Source organism: Mesoplodon bidens (genome assembly GCF_964165515.1).
Source record: "Mesoplodon bidens genome assembly, chromosome: 1".
Classification (NCBI taxonomy): Eukaryota; Metazoa; Chordata; class Mammalia; order Artiodactyla; family Ziphiidae; genus Mesoplodon; species Mesoplodon bidens.
Window position 1 is genome coordinate 229,057,811 of NC_138176.1, and position 17,226 is coordinate 229,075,036.

Below are 17,226 nucleotides of genomic sequence, written 5' to 3' on the forward strand. Positions count from 1 at the left end.
CAGAAAAAGTGGCAAAATTCAACAATCTCTCAGGATAAACTCACTCAATAAACTAGAAGTATTATAAGGAAATTACCACAAAATAATAAAGGCCATATATAAAAAAACCCACAGGTAACAAACATCCTGCTCAATGGTGAAAAACAGAAAGCTTCTCTACTAAGCTCAGGAACAAGGCAATGATGTCCACTCTTGCAAATTCTATGTGATATAGTACTGGAAATCCTAGTCAGGGAAATTAGGTTTTGAAATTAAAGGCATCCAAATAAAAAAAGAAGTAAAATTATCTCTGTTCTCATGACACGATGACATGATCTTATATGTAGCAAGCCTTATCCATTCCACAAAAAATCAGTTGCATTTCTATGCACTAACCATGTATAATCAAAAAAAGAAATTAGGGAAACAATTCCAATTAATAGCATCAAAACATAATTAGGAATAAACTTACCCAGGGAGGTGAAAGTCTTATACATTAAAAAGTACAAAACATTGTTAAAAGTAATGAAAGACAACCCAAATACATGTAAATACATTCTGTGTTCATGGAGTAGAAGACTTAATATTGTTAAAATGTCCGTACTACCCAAAACAATCTACAGAATCAATGCAATTCCTATCAAAATCCCAATGGCATTTTTTGCAGAGATAGAAAAAAAACTTAAGATTCACATGAAATCTCAAAGTACTCTGGATAGCCAAACAATCTTGAGAAAGAAAAGCAATTCTGGAGACCTCACATTCCTGAGTTCAAAACATATTACAAAGCTACAGTAATCAAAACAGTATGGTACTGACATACAGAGAGATATACAGACCAATGGAACAGAATAGAGATGCCACAAATAAACTTTCACATATATTTTCAAATAATCTTTGACAAGGATGCCAGGGCTACACAACAGGGAAAGGATAGTCTAACAAATTGTGTTAAGAAAACTAGATAACTGCAAAATAAATGTATTTGAATATCTTACACCATACTTAAAAAATTAACTAAAAATGAATTTAAATCTCCTAGAAGAAAACATAGGGGTAAAACTTCATGACATTGGATTTGGCAATAATTTCTTGGATATGAGAGCAAAAGTACAGGCAACAAAAGAAAAAATAGATGAATAGGACTACATCAAAATAAAAAGCTTCTATGCAGCAAAGGAAACAATCAACAGAGTGAAAAGGCAATCTATGGAATGGGAGAAAATATTGTAAATTATATATCTGATAAGGGGTTAATCTCCAAAATATATAAGGAACTCCTACAACTCAACAGAAAACAAAATCAATTGAAAAATGAACAAAGGGCTTGTATAGACATTTTTTCAAAGAAGGTATACAAATGGCCCACTGGTACATGAAAAGATGCTCAACATCACTAATCACCAAGGAAATACAAATCAAAACCACAGTGAGTTGTCACCTCACACAAGTTAGGATACCTGCTATCAAAACAAACAAACAAACAAACAAAAAAATAACAAGTGTCACTAAAGGTAAGGAGAAACTGGAACTCTTGTACACTGTTGGTGGGAATGTAAAATGGTATAGCCACTATGGAACACAGTGTGGATGATCCTCTAAAAATTAAAATTAGAACTACCATATGATCCAGCAATCCTACTTCTGGGTATATATCTAAGGAACTGAAAACAGGATCTTAAAGACTTATGTGCACATCCATGTTCATTGTAACATTATTTACAAGAGCCAAGAGGTAGAAACAACCTAAATGGCTTTAAGTGGATAAATGGATAAAGAAATGTGGTATAAACATACAATGGTATAGTACTCAATCTTAAAAAAGAAGGAAATCCTGTCTTATGGCACAACGTTGATGGACATTATGTGAATTAGCCAGCCACAAAAAGACAAATACTGCATGTCTCCACTTATATAAAGTATCTAAAATAGTCAAACCCTTAGAAGCAAAAAGTAGAATGGTCCTTGCTTGGAGTGGAGGGAGAGGAAAGAGTTGTTCAATGAGTGTAGAGTTTCAATTTTGAAAGATGAAAAAGTTGGAGAAATCCACTGCACAATGATATACATACTGTTAACACTACTGTACTGTGCACTTAAAAATGGTAAATTTTATGTGTTTCTTACCACTGCCAAAAAAAAAAAAGAAGAGTTGATTTTTTTCCTTCCCACCTTCTCATCATCAAAAAATGACTGAACATAGGGCTTTCCAAAAATTCTACCCCTGTGATGAGATAAAGCATGGAAAATGCTCAAAATGAGTAATTTTCCAAAATTTGTGAACAGATGAAAACTATGTTTTAAAATGTAAAATGCATGCAATCTTGAACACATTTGCTTTTGTGAACACCTAAGGAAATAATAGAGGAAGTCATAAAAAGTGCTTCTTGACTTTTCATGTACTTTAGAAAAAGAGAGACGAGGAAGAAAACCAATATAGAATTAATACATGCAATGAGAAGTAAACAGTCTGAAATATATTTTTTAATGGGATTACAGATTTTAGTGGGCAACTTTTTTAAAAGGAGTGATTATCTGTAAATGGCTTCATTTAATCATTTAAAAATGCACTCATAACAACCTTGAGAAACGCAGTGCTAAAATGATTCCTGGAGGCCCCTACTTCCTCTCCAATTTTGTAACTTACAGAAACCTAAAACATGAAGATTCAAAACATGAGCTTGAGAATTTTCACTGTTGCTTCGACGTTGGGTCAGACTCCAGATCTTGCCTGTGGACCGGCCGCTGCTGATCTCCCCTCATTTTCCAGCCATTCCCTGTCTAGGCTGCATCCCCAGGTTGATAATCAGACTTAACATTCCCTGCACTTTTAAGACCCATCCTTATTCTCCGTTCAGCTCCTGGAACCCAAAAGTCAGCCAGAATCCAGAGCCTGCACATGTCCAGAAAGAAAGGTTACACAATTTTTTATATGAGTGATCAACTTTGCTTATGAGATAGCACATTTCCAATTATTTCAAGAAACAAATAAAATGTGGCCCCCAAAATCTTAAAAATATTTCACTTAGATTATAAGAAATGCCTTTTATGAGGTTAATTTTAACGAGTCCATTTGATTGCCACAGCAGATCTTCAGGGAGACAGGACTGCTGCCCTCAAAATAATCTGAAAGTGGGGTCAGCCTCCACAAATGACAGGTACCGACTGAGACCAGAAAGCAATGAATGGAGATTCTGATATTTCTAAGTGCTTTGTGGTTTCTGACTTACATGTAAACGAAAATTCTTTGTAGACTTTAAAGTGCAGTAAATCACCAATGTCTAAATCTCTTTCAGCTTTCAAAAACAAAATAAAATAGCCTCTGATCTTCAGGGCTCTTAAAGCTATTGCCACGTTCCTTTCTGTCCCTTCCTGGCCCAGACTTGTCAAAAATGGCTGAATTCCCCATCTCCACTTCACTCTGCACTCCTCTATACTCTGGTTTCTAAAAATATTAAGCTCTAGCAACTTGGTGCTCTCCAAAGTTCACAATCCTCTCCAAAGCTGCTGAGGTCTGGCTGCACACAATTCTTGTAAACAGTCATGGCCGACTCTGGTTCAGTTAGGAGGTCTCGGCTATTGGTCTTTATTCTTTGCCACATCCTGAACAATTATAACAAAGTTTCAAACCTACTCCTCAGGATTTCCTTCCTGAACTCTTCCAGACCTTCATTTTGCTAATTGTGTCATTCTCTTATCCTTTGTATTTGATGCACGGACTTATCTTTTCAGACATGCCTTCCTTTCTACCATGTTCTTACTTCCCTATGCCAAGACGGTATGCTCAGACCATCTCAGGTAACACTCTTCCCAGCCCCACCCTGGAAAGGTTCTCTGAGTGCTGTAGCCCCACTCCCAGTGGGTGGTAACCCCACCACCTCATTCATTTCTGCTCTGGGGACAGGCCTCCGATTGAGCTAACAGCCACTTTTCAGTCCTTATCTTCCCAAACCTCAGCTACAAATTAGATATGGTTGACCACTCCCCACTTCTGGAATGTGCCACCTTCCTGTTTCTCTAACACCATCCGCCCAGGAATGATCAGCAGTGCCTTGGCCTCTCCATCTCAATCTCTTCTGAAGATACATTGCATCTCCAACTCCTGTAAAATATTGGCATTACTTTGGATTTCTTCTCAGCCCTCTCTCTATCTACCTTTACCCCTGACTTTCACACATAATTACATGGGAGCTTCTACCAATTCACAATGTCTGTTCTATCTTCAAAGATTCTCATTTAATTTGTTTGGGGGTTGGGGGAGTTGATGTCCAGGTATCAGTAATTTTTAAAAGCTCCCCAGGTATATCTACGTGCAGCCAGGGTTGAGGTCCCTGGGTCTAAATAATCAAGAAGTCCCACCGCGGCTGTCTTGGAAGCACAGAGACCACATTCCCTCTTGCCTTCCCCCACGACCACAGTTTTACTTGGTCCCTGGTCATTCACCATGTGGATTACCACAGTACCCTTCTAACTCATCTCTCTTTCCCAAGGCACTCTTCTTCACAAGGCCTCCAAAGTGAGTTTTCTACAATACGAAAGTTTGTTTTGTCACTCTTTTGATAATTGAAAGGCCATCAGTGTCTCTCTGGTCCAGCTCATCATTGGAAATCTCATGAGCCTCTGTCTAGCTGTTCCAAATGATTTGCTGCACAGGATGGTAAACTTGCCACATGCTCCTGAGTCCCCATGCCTTTGTGTGGACCACTTCCCCTGCCCAGAACTAAGTGTCTTCCTATCTTTTTTTTTTTTTTTCCTTTGGCCTGGTTTTATTCTCATTTGAGCATATCCATTTTGTTTTCTTAGAAGTATAGCTGTTAAATCGTGAAATGAGTTCAATAAGCATTTGGTGAACACCTACTAGAAGCAAGCTCTTTTCTGGTTCTGTTCATAATGGGAAGCTTCTCCCAGCTACTCCGGGCTGTACTTTCATCTCCATGTCTTACACTTATAACTTTTGGTAACAATGAGGTAAAATGTTTTGGAGATTACAAAGTACTTATTTGATCATCAAAACTATCTTGTAAGAGAAGAGATGAAAGAGATGTTCAAAGGCCTTTACAAGGATGACCACCCATTTCCTATACCTTAAAAAAAAATGAGTACTGAGCACACAACATTGTGTATACAGTCACCATTTATCTGGCGTCCTCAAGAACAGAGATAAGAGTGCTCTTTAAGAGCTTAAAATAAATGAAACAGAGTTCAGTTTTACATAGTACAACTTAGATGTGGAAAGAAAAAATCATTTCTATATTTCTTATGATGGGTCTAATATTCTTTAGGAGCTCCACCCTGATGGACAACAGAGAAAAATGGTCATCTTAACATGCTATTAATGTCATCTCAGTCTGTTCCCTTGAAACAGTACTTTCAGGTAACTTAGCAGCTTTGGGATGCATGCTCAGTCTTTGAGGCTCCCTGCCTGTTGCACTGCTGCTGCTCTGTAAGATGACACTGCTGGAGGGAGACTGGCAGTGATGAGGTGGGATCTTTTTTTTTTTTCTTCCTGGTACGCGGGCCTCTCACTGCTGTGGCCTCTCCCGTTGCGGAGCACAGGCTCCGGACGTGCAGGCTCAGCGGCTGTGGCTCATGGGCCTAGCCGCTCCGCAGCATGTGGGATCTTCCCGGACCGGGGCATGAACCCATGTCCCCTGTATCAGCAGGCGGACTCTCAACCACTGCACCACCAGGGAAGCCCGAGGTGGGATTTTTGTGTGCTGTCCACTGGCTTTTAGAATTTGTCTCCAGGCAGTGAATCTCATCTTTCATGTCAACATGTACAGGCTCAGAACTCTACCCTGCTGGCCTGGCCCCACTGTAGCTGTTTTTCATGTTGTAGTTTTTTGATACTTGGCATGTTATATAACCCTGCGTTTCAGCTGTCTACACAACAGATTTGGGAAGGGGCTCATCTCCTCACTTGCAGCCGTGGTCCTCATGGTAGTCAGCTGGCCTGTACTATGCATTAATCTGTGTCCACAGTGGGAAGGCTGGGACTATGGGGGGTCTTCTAGGCCTTGCAAGAGCCAAACAGGAATGGAACACTCACTTGTGCCTTCTTTTTACCTAAACATGTTGCCCATTTTAGTCTGCTCCCACTAACTCATGTTAGGAAAAAGCTACCCCATGAGGCAGTGTCCTCCCAGAGTTCCAAAGTGTCCTCTGCTTTTAGCTTTTCCTAGGCTGTCTCACTGGCTCCCTCCAGGATGACAGCTTTGGGGAAGGGGGGCCGGGATGCTTGTGGCTGACCACTTGTTTCCTACATCTTTTCTCATTGGCTTTCCTGCATTCCCCAGCAAGTAGATGGAATGGGCTTTCCTTTCCTTCCATGTGGCAGATTTTTTCAGGAGCCATCTTTGTTTATACTAAGGACCACCCATTTTGCTTGTCAAAGGCAAAATATTCTCTCTTTGCATTTTTGCTGTAACTATCCTAATGTATCCAAAACAAGTGGATGTCTCTTGCAGAATAGGTGGAAGGTCTTATCCACAGACAGGCAATACAAATATAGTTCAAAAATATTAACCCTCAGGATGAGAACAGAGTTGGATGAATGGCACTACTCAGCTTTAAGACTATAAAGCTACAGTAATCAAGACAGTGTGGTATTAGTGAAAGAATAGACAAATAGACCAATAGAAATGAATAGAGAGCCCAAAATAGGCCCATGTAAATACAGTCAACTGATCTTTGACAAAGAAGTAAAGGCAATACAATGGAGAGTCTTTTCAATAAATGGTGGTAGAAAAACTAGGCTTCCACATGCCAAAAAAAAAAGAAAAAGAAAAAGAATCTGTACACAGACCTTCCATCCTTTAAAAAATTAACTCAACATAGGTTACAGACCTAAATTCAAAATGTTAAAACAAAAAACTCCTAGACACTGGAGGAAACCTAGGTGACTCTGGGTTTGGGGATAACTTTTTAGATACCACACTAAAGGCAGGATCCCTGAAAGATAGAATTAATATGTTGGTCTTTATTAAAATTAAAATTTTCTGCTCTGCAAAAGACAATGCCAAGAGATTTAAAAGATGAGACATATTCTGGGAGAAAATATTTGCAAAATATGTATCTGATAAAAGCCTGCTATGCAGAATATACAAAGAACTCTTAAAAGTCAACAATAAGAAAACAAACAACTTGATTAAAAATGGACAAAAGACCTTAAAAGACACTCAACGAAGGAGATATACAGAAGGAAAGTAAGCATATGAAAAGATGCTCCCCATCATATGTCATCAGGGAAATGCAAATTAAAATGAGATACAACCACACATCTATTAGAATGGCCAAAATATACAACACTGAAAGCACCATATGCTGGCAAGGATGTGGAGCAACAGGAACTCCCATTCATTGCTGTGGGAAATCAAAATGGTACAGCCACTTTGGAAGACAGTTTGGCATTTTCTCACAAAACTAGACATACTCTAACCATAAGATCCAGGAATCAAACTCCTGGGAATTTACCCAAAGGAGTGGGAAATTTATGTCTATACCAAAACCTGTACATTGGTTTCTGTAGCAACTTTATTCGTGATTGCCAAAACTTGGAAGCTACCAAGATGTCCTTCAGTAGATGAATAGATAAATAAACTGCAATATATAGACAATGGAATATTATTCAGTGCTGAAAAGAAATGAGCTATCAAGCAGTGAAAAGACATGGAAGAAACTTATGCGCATATTACTAAGTAAAAGAAGCTAATTTTAATAGGCTACATACTGTATGATTTCAACTATGTGACATTCTGCAAAAGGCAACATTATGGAGACAATAACAAGATCAGTGGTTGCCTGGGTTTGGGGCTGGAGGTATGGGGGAAAGGATGAACAGACAGCATGTTTTTTTTTAGGGCAGTGATACTACTCTGTATGATACTATAATGGTGGATATATGTCATGATACATTTGTGCAAACCCACAGAATGTAAAACAACAAGGGTGAACCCTAAGATAAACTATAGACTTTGGGTCATTATGACGTATCAGCGTAGGTTCACTGATTTTTAACAAGTGTGCCACTCTGGGAAGGATGTTGATAATGAGGGAAGGAATGCATGTAATGGGGCAAGGCGTACATGAGAAATCTCTGTATCTTCCCCTCAATTTTACTGTGTACCTAAATAGTCTTTAAAAAGTAGTTGTTAAAAAACATTAACCCTGTTACATCGCTAAAAAAAATATAATGGTTCAGAAGAGAGTTATGCAAAATCACTTGAAAAAAACAGAATCGTTCCCATGGCAGAAGGCTTGATGGAGGTGTTAAGACACCAAAATAAGGTATGTGTGGCTAAAAGGAAGTCAATGAGCAAAAATGACACAAATGAACTTATTTAACAAAACAGAAACAGACTCACAGACTTAGAAAACAAACTTATGGTTACCAAAGGGAAAAGGTGGGGAGGGAGATAAATTAAGAATTTGGGTTTAAAATATACAAACTACTATATTTAAAATAGATAACCAACAAGGACCTACTGTATAGCACAGGGAACTCTGCTCAATAATCTGTAACAACCTAAATGGGAAAAGAATTTGAAAAAGAATAGATATATGTATATGTATAACTGAATCACTTTGCTGTACACCTGAAACTAACACAACATTGTAAATCAACTCTACTCCAAGATAAAAAAAAAATTTAAGTAAAAAAATAAAAAGCAAGTTAATGAGCAACGGAAGACCAGACAGTCATGAAGGCATCACAAAATTGTACTTGGCAGTGCTGCATGAGTTCTTTCTGAAGAAAGGGTAACACAGGCTGATGACATTCAACACTTGAATCACATCCTGCTTGAACTATTTAGGATTAACAAGCAACCTTCTGAGTACAGTTTGGGTTCCTGTGTCTTTTTTCCTACAAAGAGAGAGCTGGTCATCCTGACATGACTACTATAATCCACATGGCAATCATAGTTCTGTAAATAAAGGAACTGCACTCTCGGTTATGTATCAGTCTCCTTCCTAACAGTTAGTAACCCCTAACCTCAGGGGAAGAACTCCCTGGTTTGTCAAGATGAGGCCTTAAGCCAGGTGGCTGAGGCTCAGATGTGGGACTGGGGTTAATTCACAAAAATGAAAAATTCCTTGTGAGATGTTCACCTTTTTTTGAGAGGACTTGACCTTGTAAGGCCTTTCTCCTTCTGTTTCCTCCAGAGCTATCTTAAAATCATAGGTAAGGTGATGGAATTTGACACTGTTTGACAATGGCTAGTTAGATGGTACTGATTCCAGTGAATTTCATTCCAAACAGGAGACTGGCCTTAGAGAATGGAATAGGTATGATAGATACTATTTGTTTCCCTCTTTTCATTATCATAAGTCATACGTTGGGCCCTGTTCCAAAGCCGTGGATGACATAGAGACAGAACTTCCAAAATTATGGGAACTCTGTCACCTTGGAAAGTATAGTTCTTACCTGGTTTGGGGACCAGGTGGAACAGAAAGGAGTGGTAGGGATTTGGAAACTGCAAATGTTTCATTGCTGTTAAATAACTGCTAAGTAACAACTGGTTGCTCTGGTGCGAATGTATAGCCAGCTAACTTTATAGAATTCAATCAAGGATTTGGGACAGAAAGAAGGTAACAATAACAATGAAAACTGTGACTAGTACACTCACATGACCTCACTTGATCCTTACGGTTTCTCTGTGAGTAATTTGTTATTATTTCCACTCTCCAGAAGGAGAACGAGAACTTGCCCATCCTGGGCAGGAGAGCAGTAGAGACTCACTCAGCTACATTAAGTCCTATCGCAATGTCCATACTCCATGTACATGCACCCAACCTTACCGACAGTAGGAGCCAGAATTCTGGATCGATTGCCAAAGGGCCAGAAGAAAAGTTTTCCTCCAAAATATCAAGATCTAATTTGTTTATGAGACAATAGTAAATATATTTTACTAGTTAGAATGCACTCCTGTATCATCATCATGTTTTCATTTTATCTCAAGTCTTTTAATGTCTGACTATTCCATTTTTAATCAGGTATCAATGCAATTCATAATTTCAATTTTTCCTCTCTACTAATTATTAAAAATGCATGAAGTTGTGAAAAGTCCACATTGGGGATTATGGCTGGTGATTCACCCTCATTGGTATAACCAAAGCTCTGGAAGTGGAAAAGAAGAAATAAAGCTGGCTTCTAGAAGGTTCATTTAAATGGTTTAATGGATTGGAATGTCACAGACAACCAAGTGGTTTATATTTCACTTCAAAAAGATTCAGAATGGTTATATTTCCTCTCATGTGGGTAGAAAAGGAACAGCAAGTGGTAAGGGTAAAGAGTGGGGAATCATTTGGGCTTCAGCTTTTCTTGTCACCTTGTTGTATGGCCAGCCTCTCTCTTACAGGCAACTGGCACCTTCTGAAATGACTCTTTCTGTGAATAAATGAACATTTCATGACTTAAAGAGACCTTACCTACTGAAGGGTTTCTTCTAAAATGCTATAAACTATAAAAAAATTATATATACATATGTATATATATATATATATATATAAATCTATTATTGAACTATGTACTGTGTTAAACAATTGAAGTGTTAAGTTTAATGTTGTTAATAGATGAAAATAATGTCAATCAAAACTCAAACTTGTGGGCTTTCCAAGAAAGAAATGTTAAACAAATATAAATACATTGGAGTTATTTATTTTAACATTTTATTTTCTTTAAAAAAATTTAAATGTTAAAAGCAGTTTAGGGTAATAGGATTTATGATGATACAGAACATAAGTCACTCGGCATGTCAGGCAGTGCCTGCCGGATGGGATGCTTGAGTGAGCCATAGATGATGTGAGCTTCCAATAGGCACATATGTTTCCTTTGAAAATAAAGATTAAAATTGCAGATGTATTTGGGACAGAAATAATTCTGGAAGTTATAAAATGCTATTAAATAATTTATATCAAGACCATTCTAACACTGATCAATGGGTTTGCAATCTCTTAAAACCACTGGAATCCAAATTAAAAAAAAAATCACCTTCTGGTGTCCATGATATGATCTGGCAATATGTATGAAATTCATGCTCCAGGCAAAGCTTTGGCCGGCTTGAAATATTTGGGGCATATGTCAATCAGTACATTACGCACTTTGTCGTCATTGTTCACTGGGGCCTAGGGAATCCTGCCGACTCCGGTGTAGGTTAGCTGCATCTAATCAGATTCAACAGCCTTCTTAACCACCATCCTTTCCTTCTCTCATTCTCCTTCCTGTCATATGCTGCAGCTTTTAGGCTCCTCTCCCCTTTGCTTCCATGCCCTTCACACGTCATAGCTACTCTTCAAAGCAAGGTCCCAACCCATTGCTTCTGATGTCTTGAAATGTACACCTACCTGGATATTTATGGGTACCATATGCGGTATTACTGCCAGGTATTAACCTTGCTTATGTGTAAGATTTAATAAACAAATTTTAAGAGTGTTAAGTTCTATTAAAAAGGTAGCAGTCAAATTTAGTTCAGTAATTCTAAATGCAATAGGACTAAGGACAACTCTAATCAGAGGTCAAAGAAGACACGATGATGCTATAGCAGAATAGAGGCTTCTGCCCATGTATTCACTAGCTTTTCTGAATGAACTGAAACAGGAGGCCCACCTTCAGAGGTAAGAAAGTAATTTAGTCTTCACTGTCTTCTGCCCTAGTTTTTTTTTTTTTTTTTTTTTAATCTCAGACCAGGTTACTCTTCGCCACATTGATTACTCCCAACTGTTATGGCTGGGGGTAGATGGAAGGTTGAGTGATGGGAAACAGACCAAAGTAAGGGTAGTTTCCTTCCCATAACGGCAACCGATACCGACAGAGTCAGTCTCGGACACAGAAATGAATGGCACACTGAAAAGATGAAAACACGTGAATAATTTCCCCTTCCACGGCAGTTTTTATTAGGGTTATTATTAAATCATTTCTGAATTCAACTACAAATATTATTATACTTACTAACCCATAACTTAATTTCATACTGAAATATTTTCTTTGGGGTGCTTTAGATATTGACTTTTATTTAGGTTTAATCCTGCAAATGAATTAATCATGGGTGACTTGAGAAAGGATATCTTAATTAGGAAATGGCCAGGTACATTACTCAATTTTTAGAAATTTCATTTACTAATGTGAAAAAGTGTGACACAACGATGAGTCCTGTGCCAATTCTTTTGAGTGATAATTTATTTAATGCCTACTACCCTGCAGAATTTATATTGGATGAGAATGTTCATTAGCCGTGGTTGGAAATCTCATTATGTGAAGAATAAGTGAAGAACTAGAGACAGGAAAACTATTTTGAGTAAAAGCTAAAGACTCCCCAGTGATCTACAAGGCCGTGCCTGGTCCATTCTCTTCTGACCTCATTTTTTTACCATTCTTCACTTTGCTTACTCTGCTTCAGTCACACAGTCCTCTTTGCTGTTCTTTGACCAAACCAGGTGGGTTCCCACTGGATTTCTCCTTTTTTTCTGGAAATGCACTTCCCCCAAATATATGAATGGCTACCTCCTCTCTTTAAGTCTTTGCCCAAATGTCACTTGCTCAATGATGCCTGCCCTAACCTGCTATCTAAAATTGCATTTGTGCCCTCCCCCAGCACCCCTTGCTCTGCTTCTTTATACCATAGCTCTTAATGCCATCTAACATACACTACACTTTAGTTATTTATTAGGTTCATTGATATTGTCTCTTTACCCCTGCTAGAATGTAATCCTTACAAGGACAAGCATCTTTGTCTTTTAGTTCACTAATATATCCCAATAGAAGAGGACCTGGCACATACTACTCAATAAAAATTTTGTTGAAGGAGCAAATAAGATATCTGAAGAGTGACTGTGTACATCAGTGGAGTGCTCCAGAGGGCAGGACTAGGATACATGGACAGACATAAAGGAGGCAGATCTGGGTTTAATGCAGGAATGACTTTTCACATGAAAGGGTTTTCCAACGTTGTCATGCAATCAAATCACCTGCAGAGTTTGTTAAAAATGGCAGTTCCTGGACCCCAGATCTACTGAAGCAGAAACTTCAGGGATCATCACAGAGTGCTTGTTTCACACCCAAGTTCAAGAACCACTGTCCTAAACTTTCAGTCACTGAAATATTCAAGTAGAGACTGAAAGGTCATGTGTCAAGGGTATTTAGGGAAAAAAAAATGTTTATATGTTCATTGCAGACAAAAGCTGGGCTCAAAAATTCTATGATTTTATCAGATCAATTTCAAGATGATTTATATATTTTGGGCTGTATTATTTAGAAAATGTCACCTTTCCTTTCTATCAGGCTCTGCTCTGGGGTTGGGATGTATACCTCTCCAGGGGTACAGAAACAGAGCTCTAAGGAGTATCTCATGTTATTTAACATTTAACTCTTATGCAGAAATCTCATCACATCTAAGTATATGGGTGGACATTTCTAGTTATTTGGAAGTCGCTATTATTTCATTTAATGAAGGTAATTGAAATTTACCCTTAATTATGTTTAGAATCAATAAGAGGCTGTCCGAATAAGCAACCCATGAGATAACCATAATTCAAAAGAAGATCAAAGGTTAATAATCTGCAACTGAGAAGAACCCTAATTTGACATTCGATATTAAATTGAATATTCTCTTTTCATAAAGAATATAATGTGTAACAAAATATTTTCACTATGAAATGTATAGATCAATTTCAGAAAAATGAAGGTTGTCTTTTAAATAGTGGTTGTTGTAGGTACGGATAAAGTGAAACTGAATCAAAAATGACAAAAAAAAAACAAAAAATAACTGGAGAAAGCAAACAGCACACATCAGACCGTCGCAGGCAAACTCCTTCTCTCCCAAGCCCTGGAGTCCATGTGCTTTGCCCTCTGGCTGGCTGAAAGGTTCAGAAGATTTATTTCTCAACTCTCTAGTTAGATATAATTACCTAGATTGGATTTCTTTCAATCCACAATTATATACAAATGGGTTTTTTTGCTTTGGGCTAGAAAGATCATTTAAATTAATTTTTTTAATGTTTCCCATTATGGCATACATTTGAGTAGGGAAATAACTGAAACATAATTTAGCATTATGAGGAAAAATAGTTACCATTCACTGAAACCTGTTCTGAGCAGTATAATCTGTGCCAAATTCTTTGAAGATCAGATATTACTGCATTGTTTGAAAGCAATGCTGACTGTATCAAAATGAAGTATAATAATAATAATAACAGCAGTTCCCATATATTGCATGTTGATTCTGAGTCAGATACTGTTTTAAGTGCTTTATATGAACTGGCTTATTCAGTCCTGTACCCTAATGAGGTAGGCACCAAACTTATCCTTAATTTTCAGATTAGGAAACTGAGGCGGAGACATCCAGCTGCCCAAGGACACACAGTGGCAGTCACTGAACCACAACATACTTCACCTTTCATTGTACTTCTAGGAAAGTACTTTAGGAAATGTACAGTTGTTCAGAATTCATAAACATTTAACTAAAAAGGTTTTTATTTGAGATTTTAAATTTAAGTTAAACTTTATGAGCCTTGAATGATTTATCTTTCAGTATTTTTACTACCTTTTGCTGTCTTTAAACAGAAGTGTGTGTGCGTGTTTTACTGTATTTGAGTGTATTTTTCTAATAACATATTTTGAATGAAAGTTGGCATATCAAGAATTGGCTGGACTCAAAAATTCATAACTGAACCGTGAGAGCACTCGTTCTATAATCCTTAGTTTTAAGCATTCTGCCAAAACTGGGACAATGTACAAAACACTTGACACTCACCTGCCTCACAATTTTCAGGCACAATCCCATTATACACACGCTGGCTGAATGAAATCTGTACATCTTCTCCTTCCATGTGAATGACCAAGAGACCAGTGGTTGTCCTAGCTGGGAACCCTTGGTCCACAGCTTTTAACTGCAGCCAGATAGGAAAATATTCTGAAGCTGGGTTTTGCTGAAGTTGAATTTCTCCTGTGTATTCATTAATAGAAAACACTGACTGGGGCTCTGCAAAACTAAATATGACAGTTCCATTGGGCCCCAAGTCTGGGTCACTGGCTCTCAGGATGGCGGTCATCTGGTTAGTAGGTGACTGGGGGGAAAGAAAAATATCAAAGGGGTTCTGTTCCCAAACTGGATCATTGTCATTAACATCAGTGACATGTATTTTTATGATCACCGTGGTGCTTCTTGAGCCCTGGACACCACAGTCTCTGGCCACAGCCTTAAATGTATGCTCAGCTCTGGCTTCTCGGTCAAGGATGTGGCTGGTTCTCAATGTGCCCACTACGGGATCAATGGTGAATGCTCCAGAAGCCTCATCTGCCAGAGAATACTCAGTTTGCCCATTCAAGCCTTCATCCTTGTCCACGGCAGAGAGCACAAGAACCACGGTTCCCACTTGAGCATCCTCTCTCACAGAGGCCTGGTAATGGAGCCTGGAGAAGGAAGGACTGTGGTCATTGTCGTCCAGAACTCTGACTTGCAGCTGCACCATGGAGCTCCGGGGTGGATCCCCCAGATCGGAGCACAGGATGACTAGGGTGAAGTTGCTGACTTGCTCCCGGTCCAAAGCACGAGTGATTGAGAGTTCTCCTGATGTTTCATTAATAGCAAAGTACTCATCAGTATTTCCATCTAGTAAAGAAAACAAATTCAAAATACATTTGAATTCAAAAAGTAGCAGCTCTTTGCCATGAATATATATATTCATTCAACAAATATTTATTTCTGATTATTACATCCTAGCACTTTTGTAAGTACTTTTGTAAGTACGTGATAAGGTCCCTGACCTCATGAAGTTTCTATTATCAGGAGATAAACAACAAAAAAATATAATTCAGTATCTATCTTAATTGAATCAGTAATTTGAACACTTGCTTTGACTGATTTGCAGCAGTATGATTTGTTTTGTGTGCAACTTTTTATATTACTATATTTTTCCTTTTGGGAGGATTAAAATGTATGTTTTATGTGAAATAAAACAGTAGTCAGGTATAAGCAACAGGATACAATGTCCATTTTTAGACATCAATAAAAAAATAACAGATTGATGTATGACAGCATACCTGTAATTTTCCCAAATGTTACTCACTACAGATTGAATGCCAGTTATACTACTGCAATAAGGTCTCTTCTACATTCCACGCCTTCTGTGCGTGAATCATAACACTTCTGTTAGAGATACTGGAACATTTGTCTATCTCTTCCATAACATAAGCCAGGATTATGTTTTATTCTTCTCTATATCCTTCAAAAAAAAGTTCCTTTTGCTATTGTACATGGTACCACGTAGAATAAAATTTTAAACTGAACACAGGGATAAAAAGCTTCCAAAGACAGGTTAAAATCACCCCAAAAATTAGTTGGGAAAATGCAGTTCAATTACCTACGAGCCACATTCTTGGATGAGGGGCACCATTCCCAACAGTGTGGGAACTTACTGGAGCCTAGCCACAGGCAGTGCTGGGGGCTGAGGAGAAGGGACTGCATTTGTACGTCTTCATAAGATGTGTTAATTTGTACCAAACACAGGGATGGTGAGACAAACTACATTTCTGTGGCATTTGTGGTTGATAAAGCTATTCATTCCCTCAGTAAACATTTCAACAACACCTGTCATGTACCAAGTATGTGCTGGACACTGGGAATACGAGGAGCGGAAGATGTGATTCTGGCCTCCAAGAGTTTACAGTCCAGGAGGAAAGGCAGGTCAGTACCTGAACATTAAAATATGGTGTGAAACTCACACATGCAGGGCGCTGGGAAGCACAGAGGATGAGCACAGGGTCTTGTGTTAGGATGGCCAGGAAATGCTTCTTAGAAAGAGTGACATCAAAACTAACTCCTAAAGGGAAGGAAGCCAGGCTACAAGTCTCAGTGGAGGGGAGAGGGAAGAGGGACAAACCTGGGTTAAGTCCCAGGAATATGACAAATTAATCGTTGCAAACATTTTAGTGTGACTAGAGCACTGGGTTCTCTGGGTATTTGAGTGTAGAGGGTAGGGAGAGAGAGGGTCGACAGTGGCAAAAACATAAATCTGGAAGATAAGCAGGCATCCGATCATGAACTGTCCTGTGTACACTGCTGAAGACTATATTATTTTAAAATCTACTGGGAGGCCCTGCAGGATTGTAGACAGGAAAGCGTCATGAATCACATTTCTGTTTTAGGAAGAATACAGGGCTGCAGTGTCAGAGCTTGATTAGACTAGAGGAAGATTAGGAGGCTACCATGGTATCTACATGAGCAATGAGGAGGTTCTGCAATAATATGCCCCTTG

At 38.4% G+C, this 17,226-nt stretch overlaps 1 protein-coding gene across 1 annotated transcript in view; it reads right to left on the bottom strand.

Moving 5' to 3' along the window:
• The window catches only part of DCHS2 (dachsous cadherin-related 2), a gene marked incomplete at both ends in the record, with an annotated part of 312,361 nt that overhangs the window by 53,092 nt on the left and 242,043 nt on the right, over positions 1–17,226 (bottom strand). The window contains one exon of the mRNA XM_081240754.1: positions 14,724–15,581. Coding sequence (XP_081096880.1) covers positions 14,724–15,581 — 858 coding nt within the window. The remainder of the gene's footprint in view (positions 1–14,723; positions 15,582–17,226) is intronic.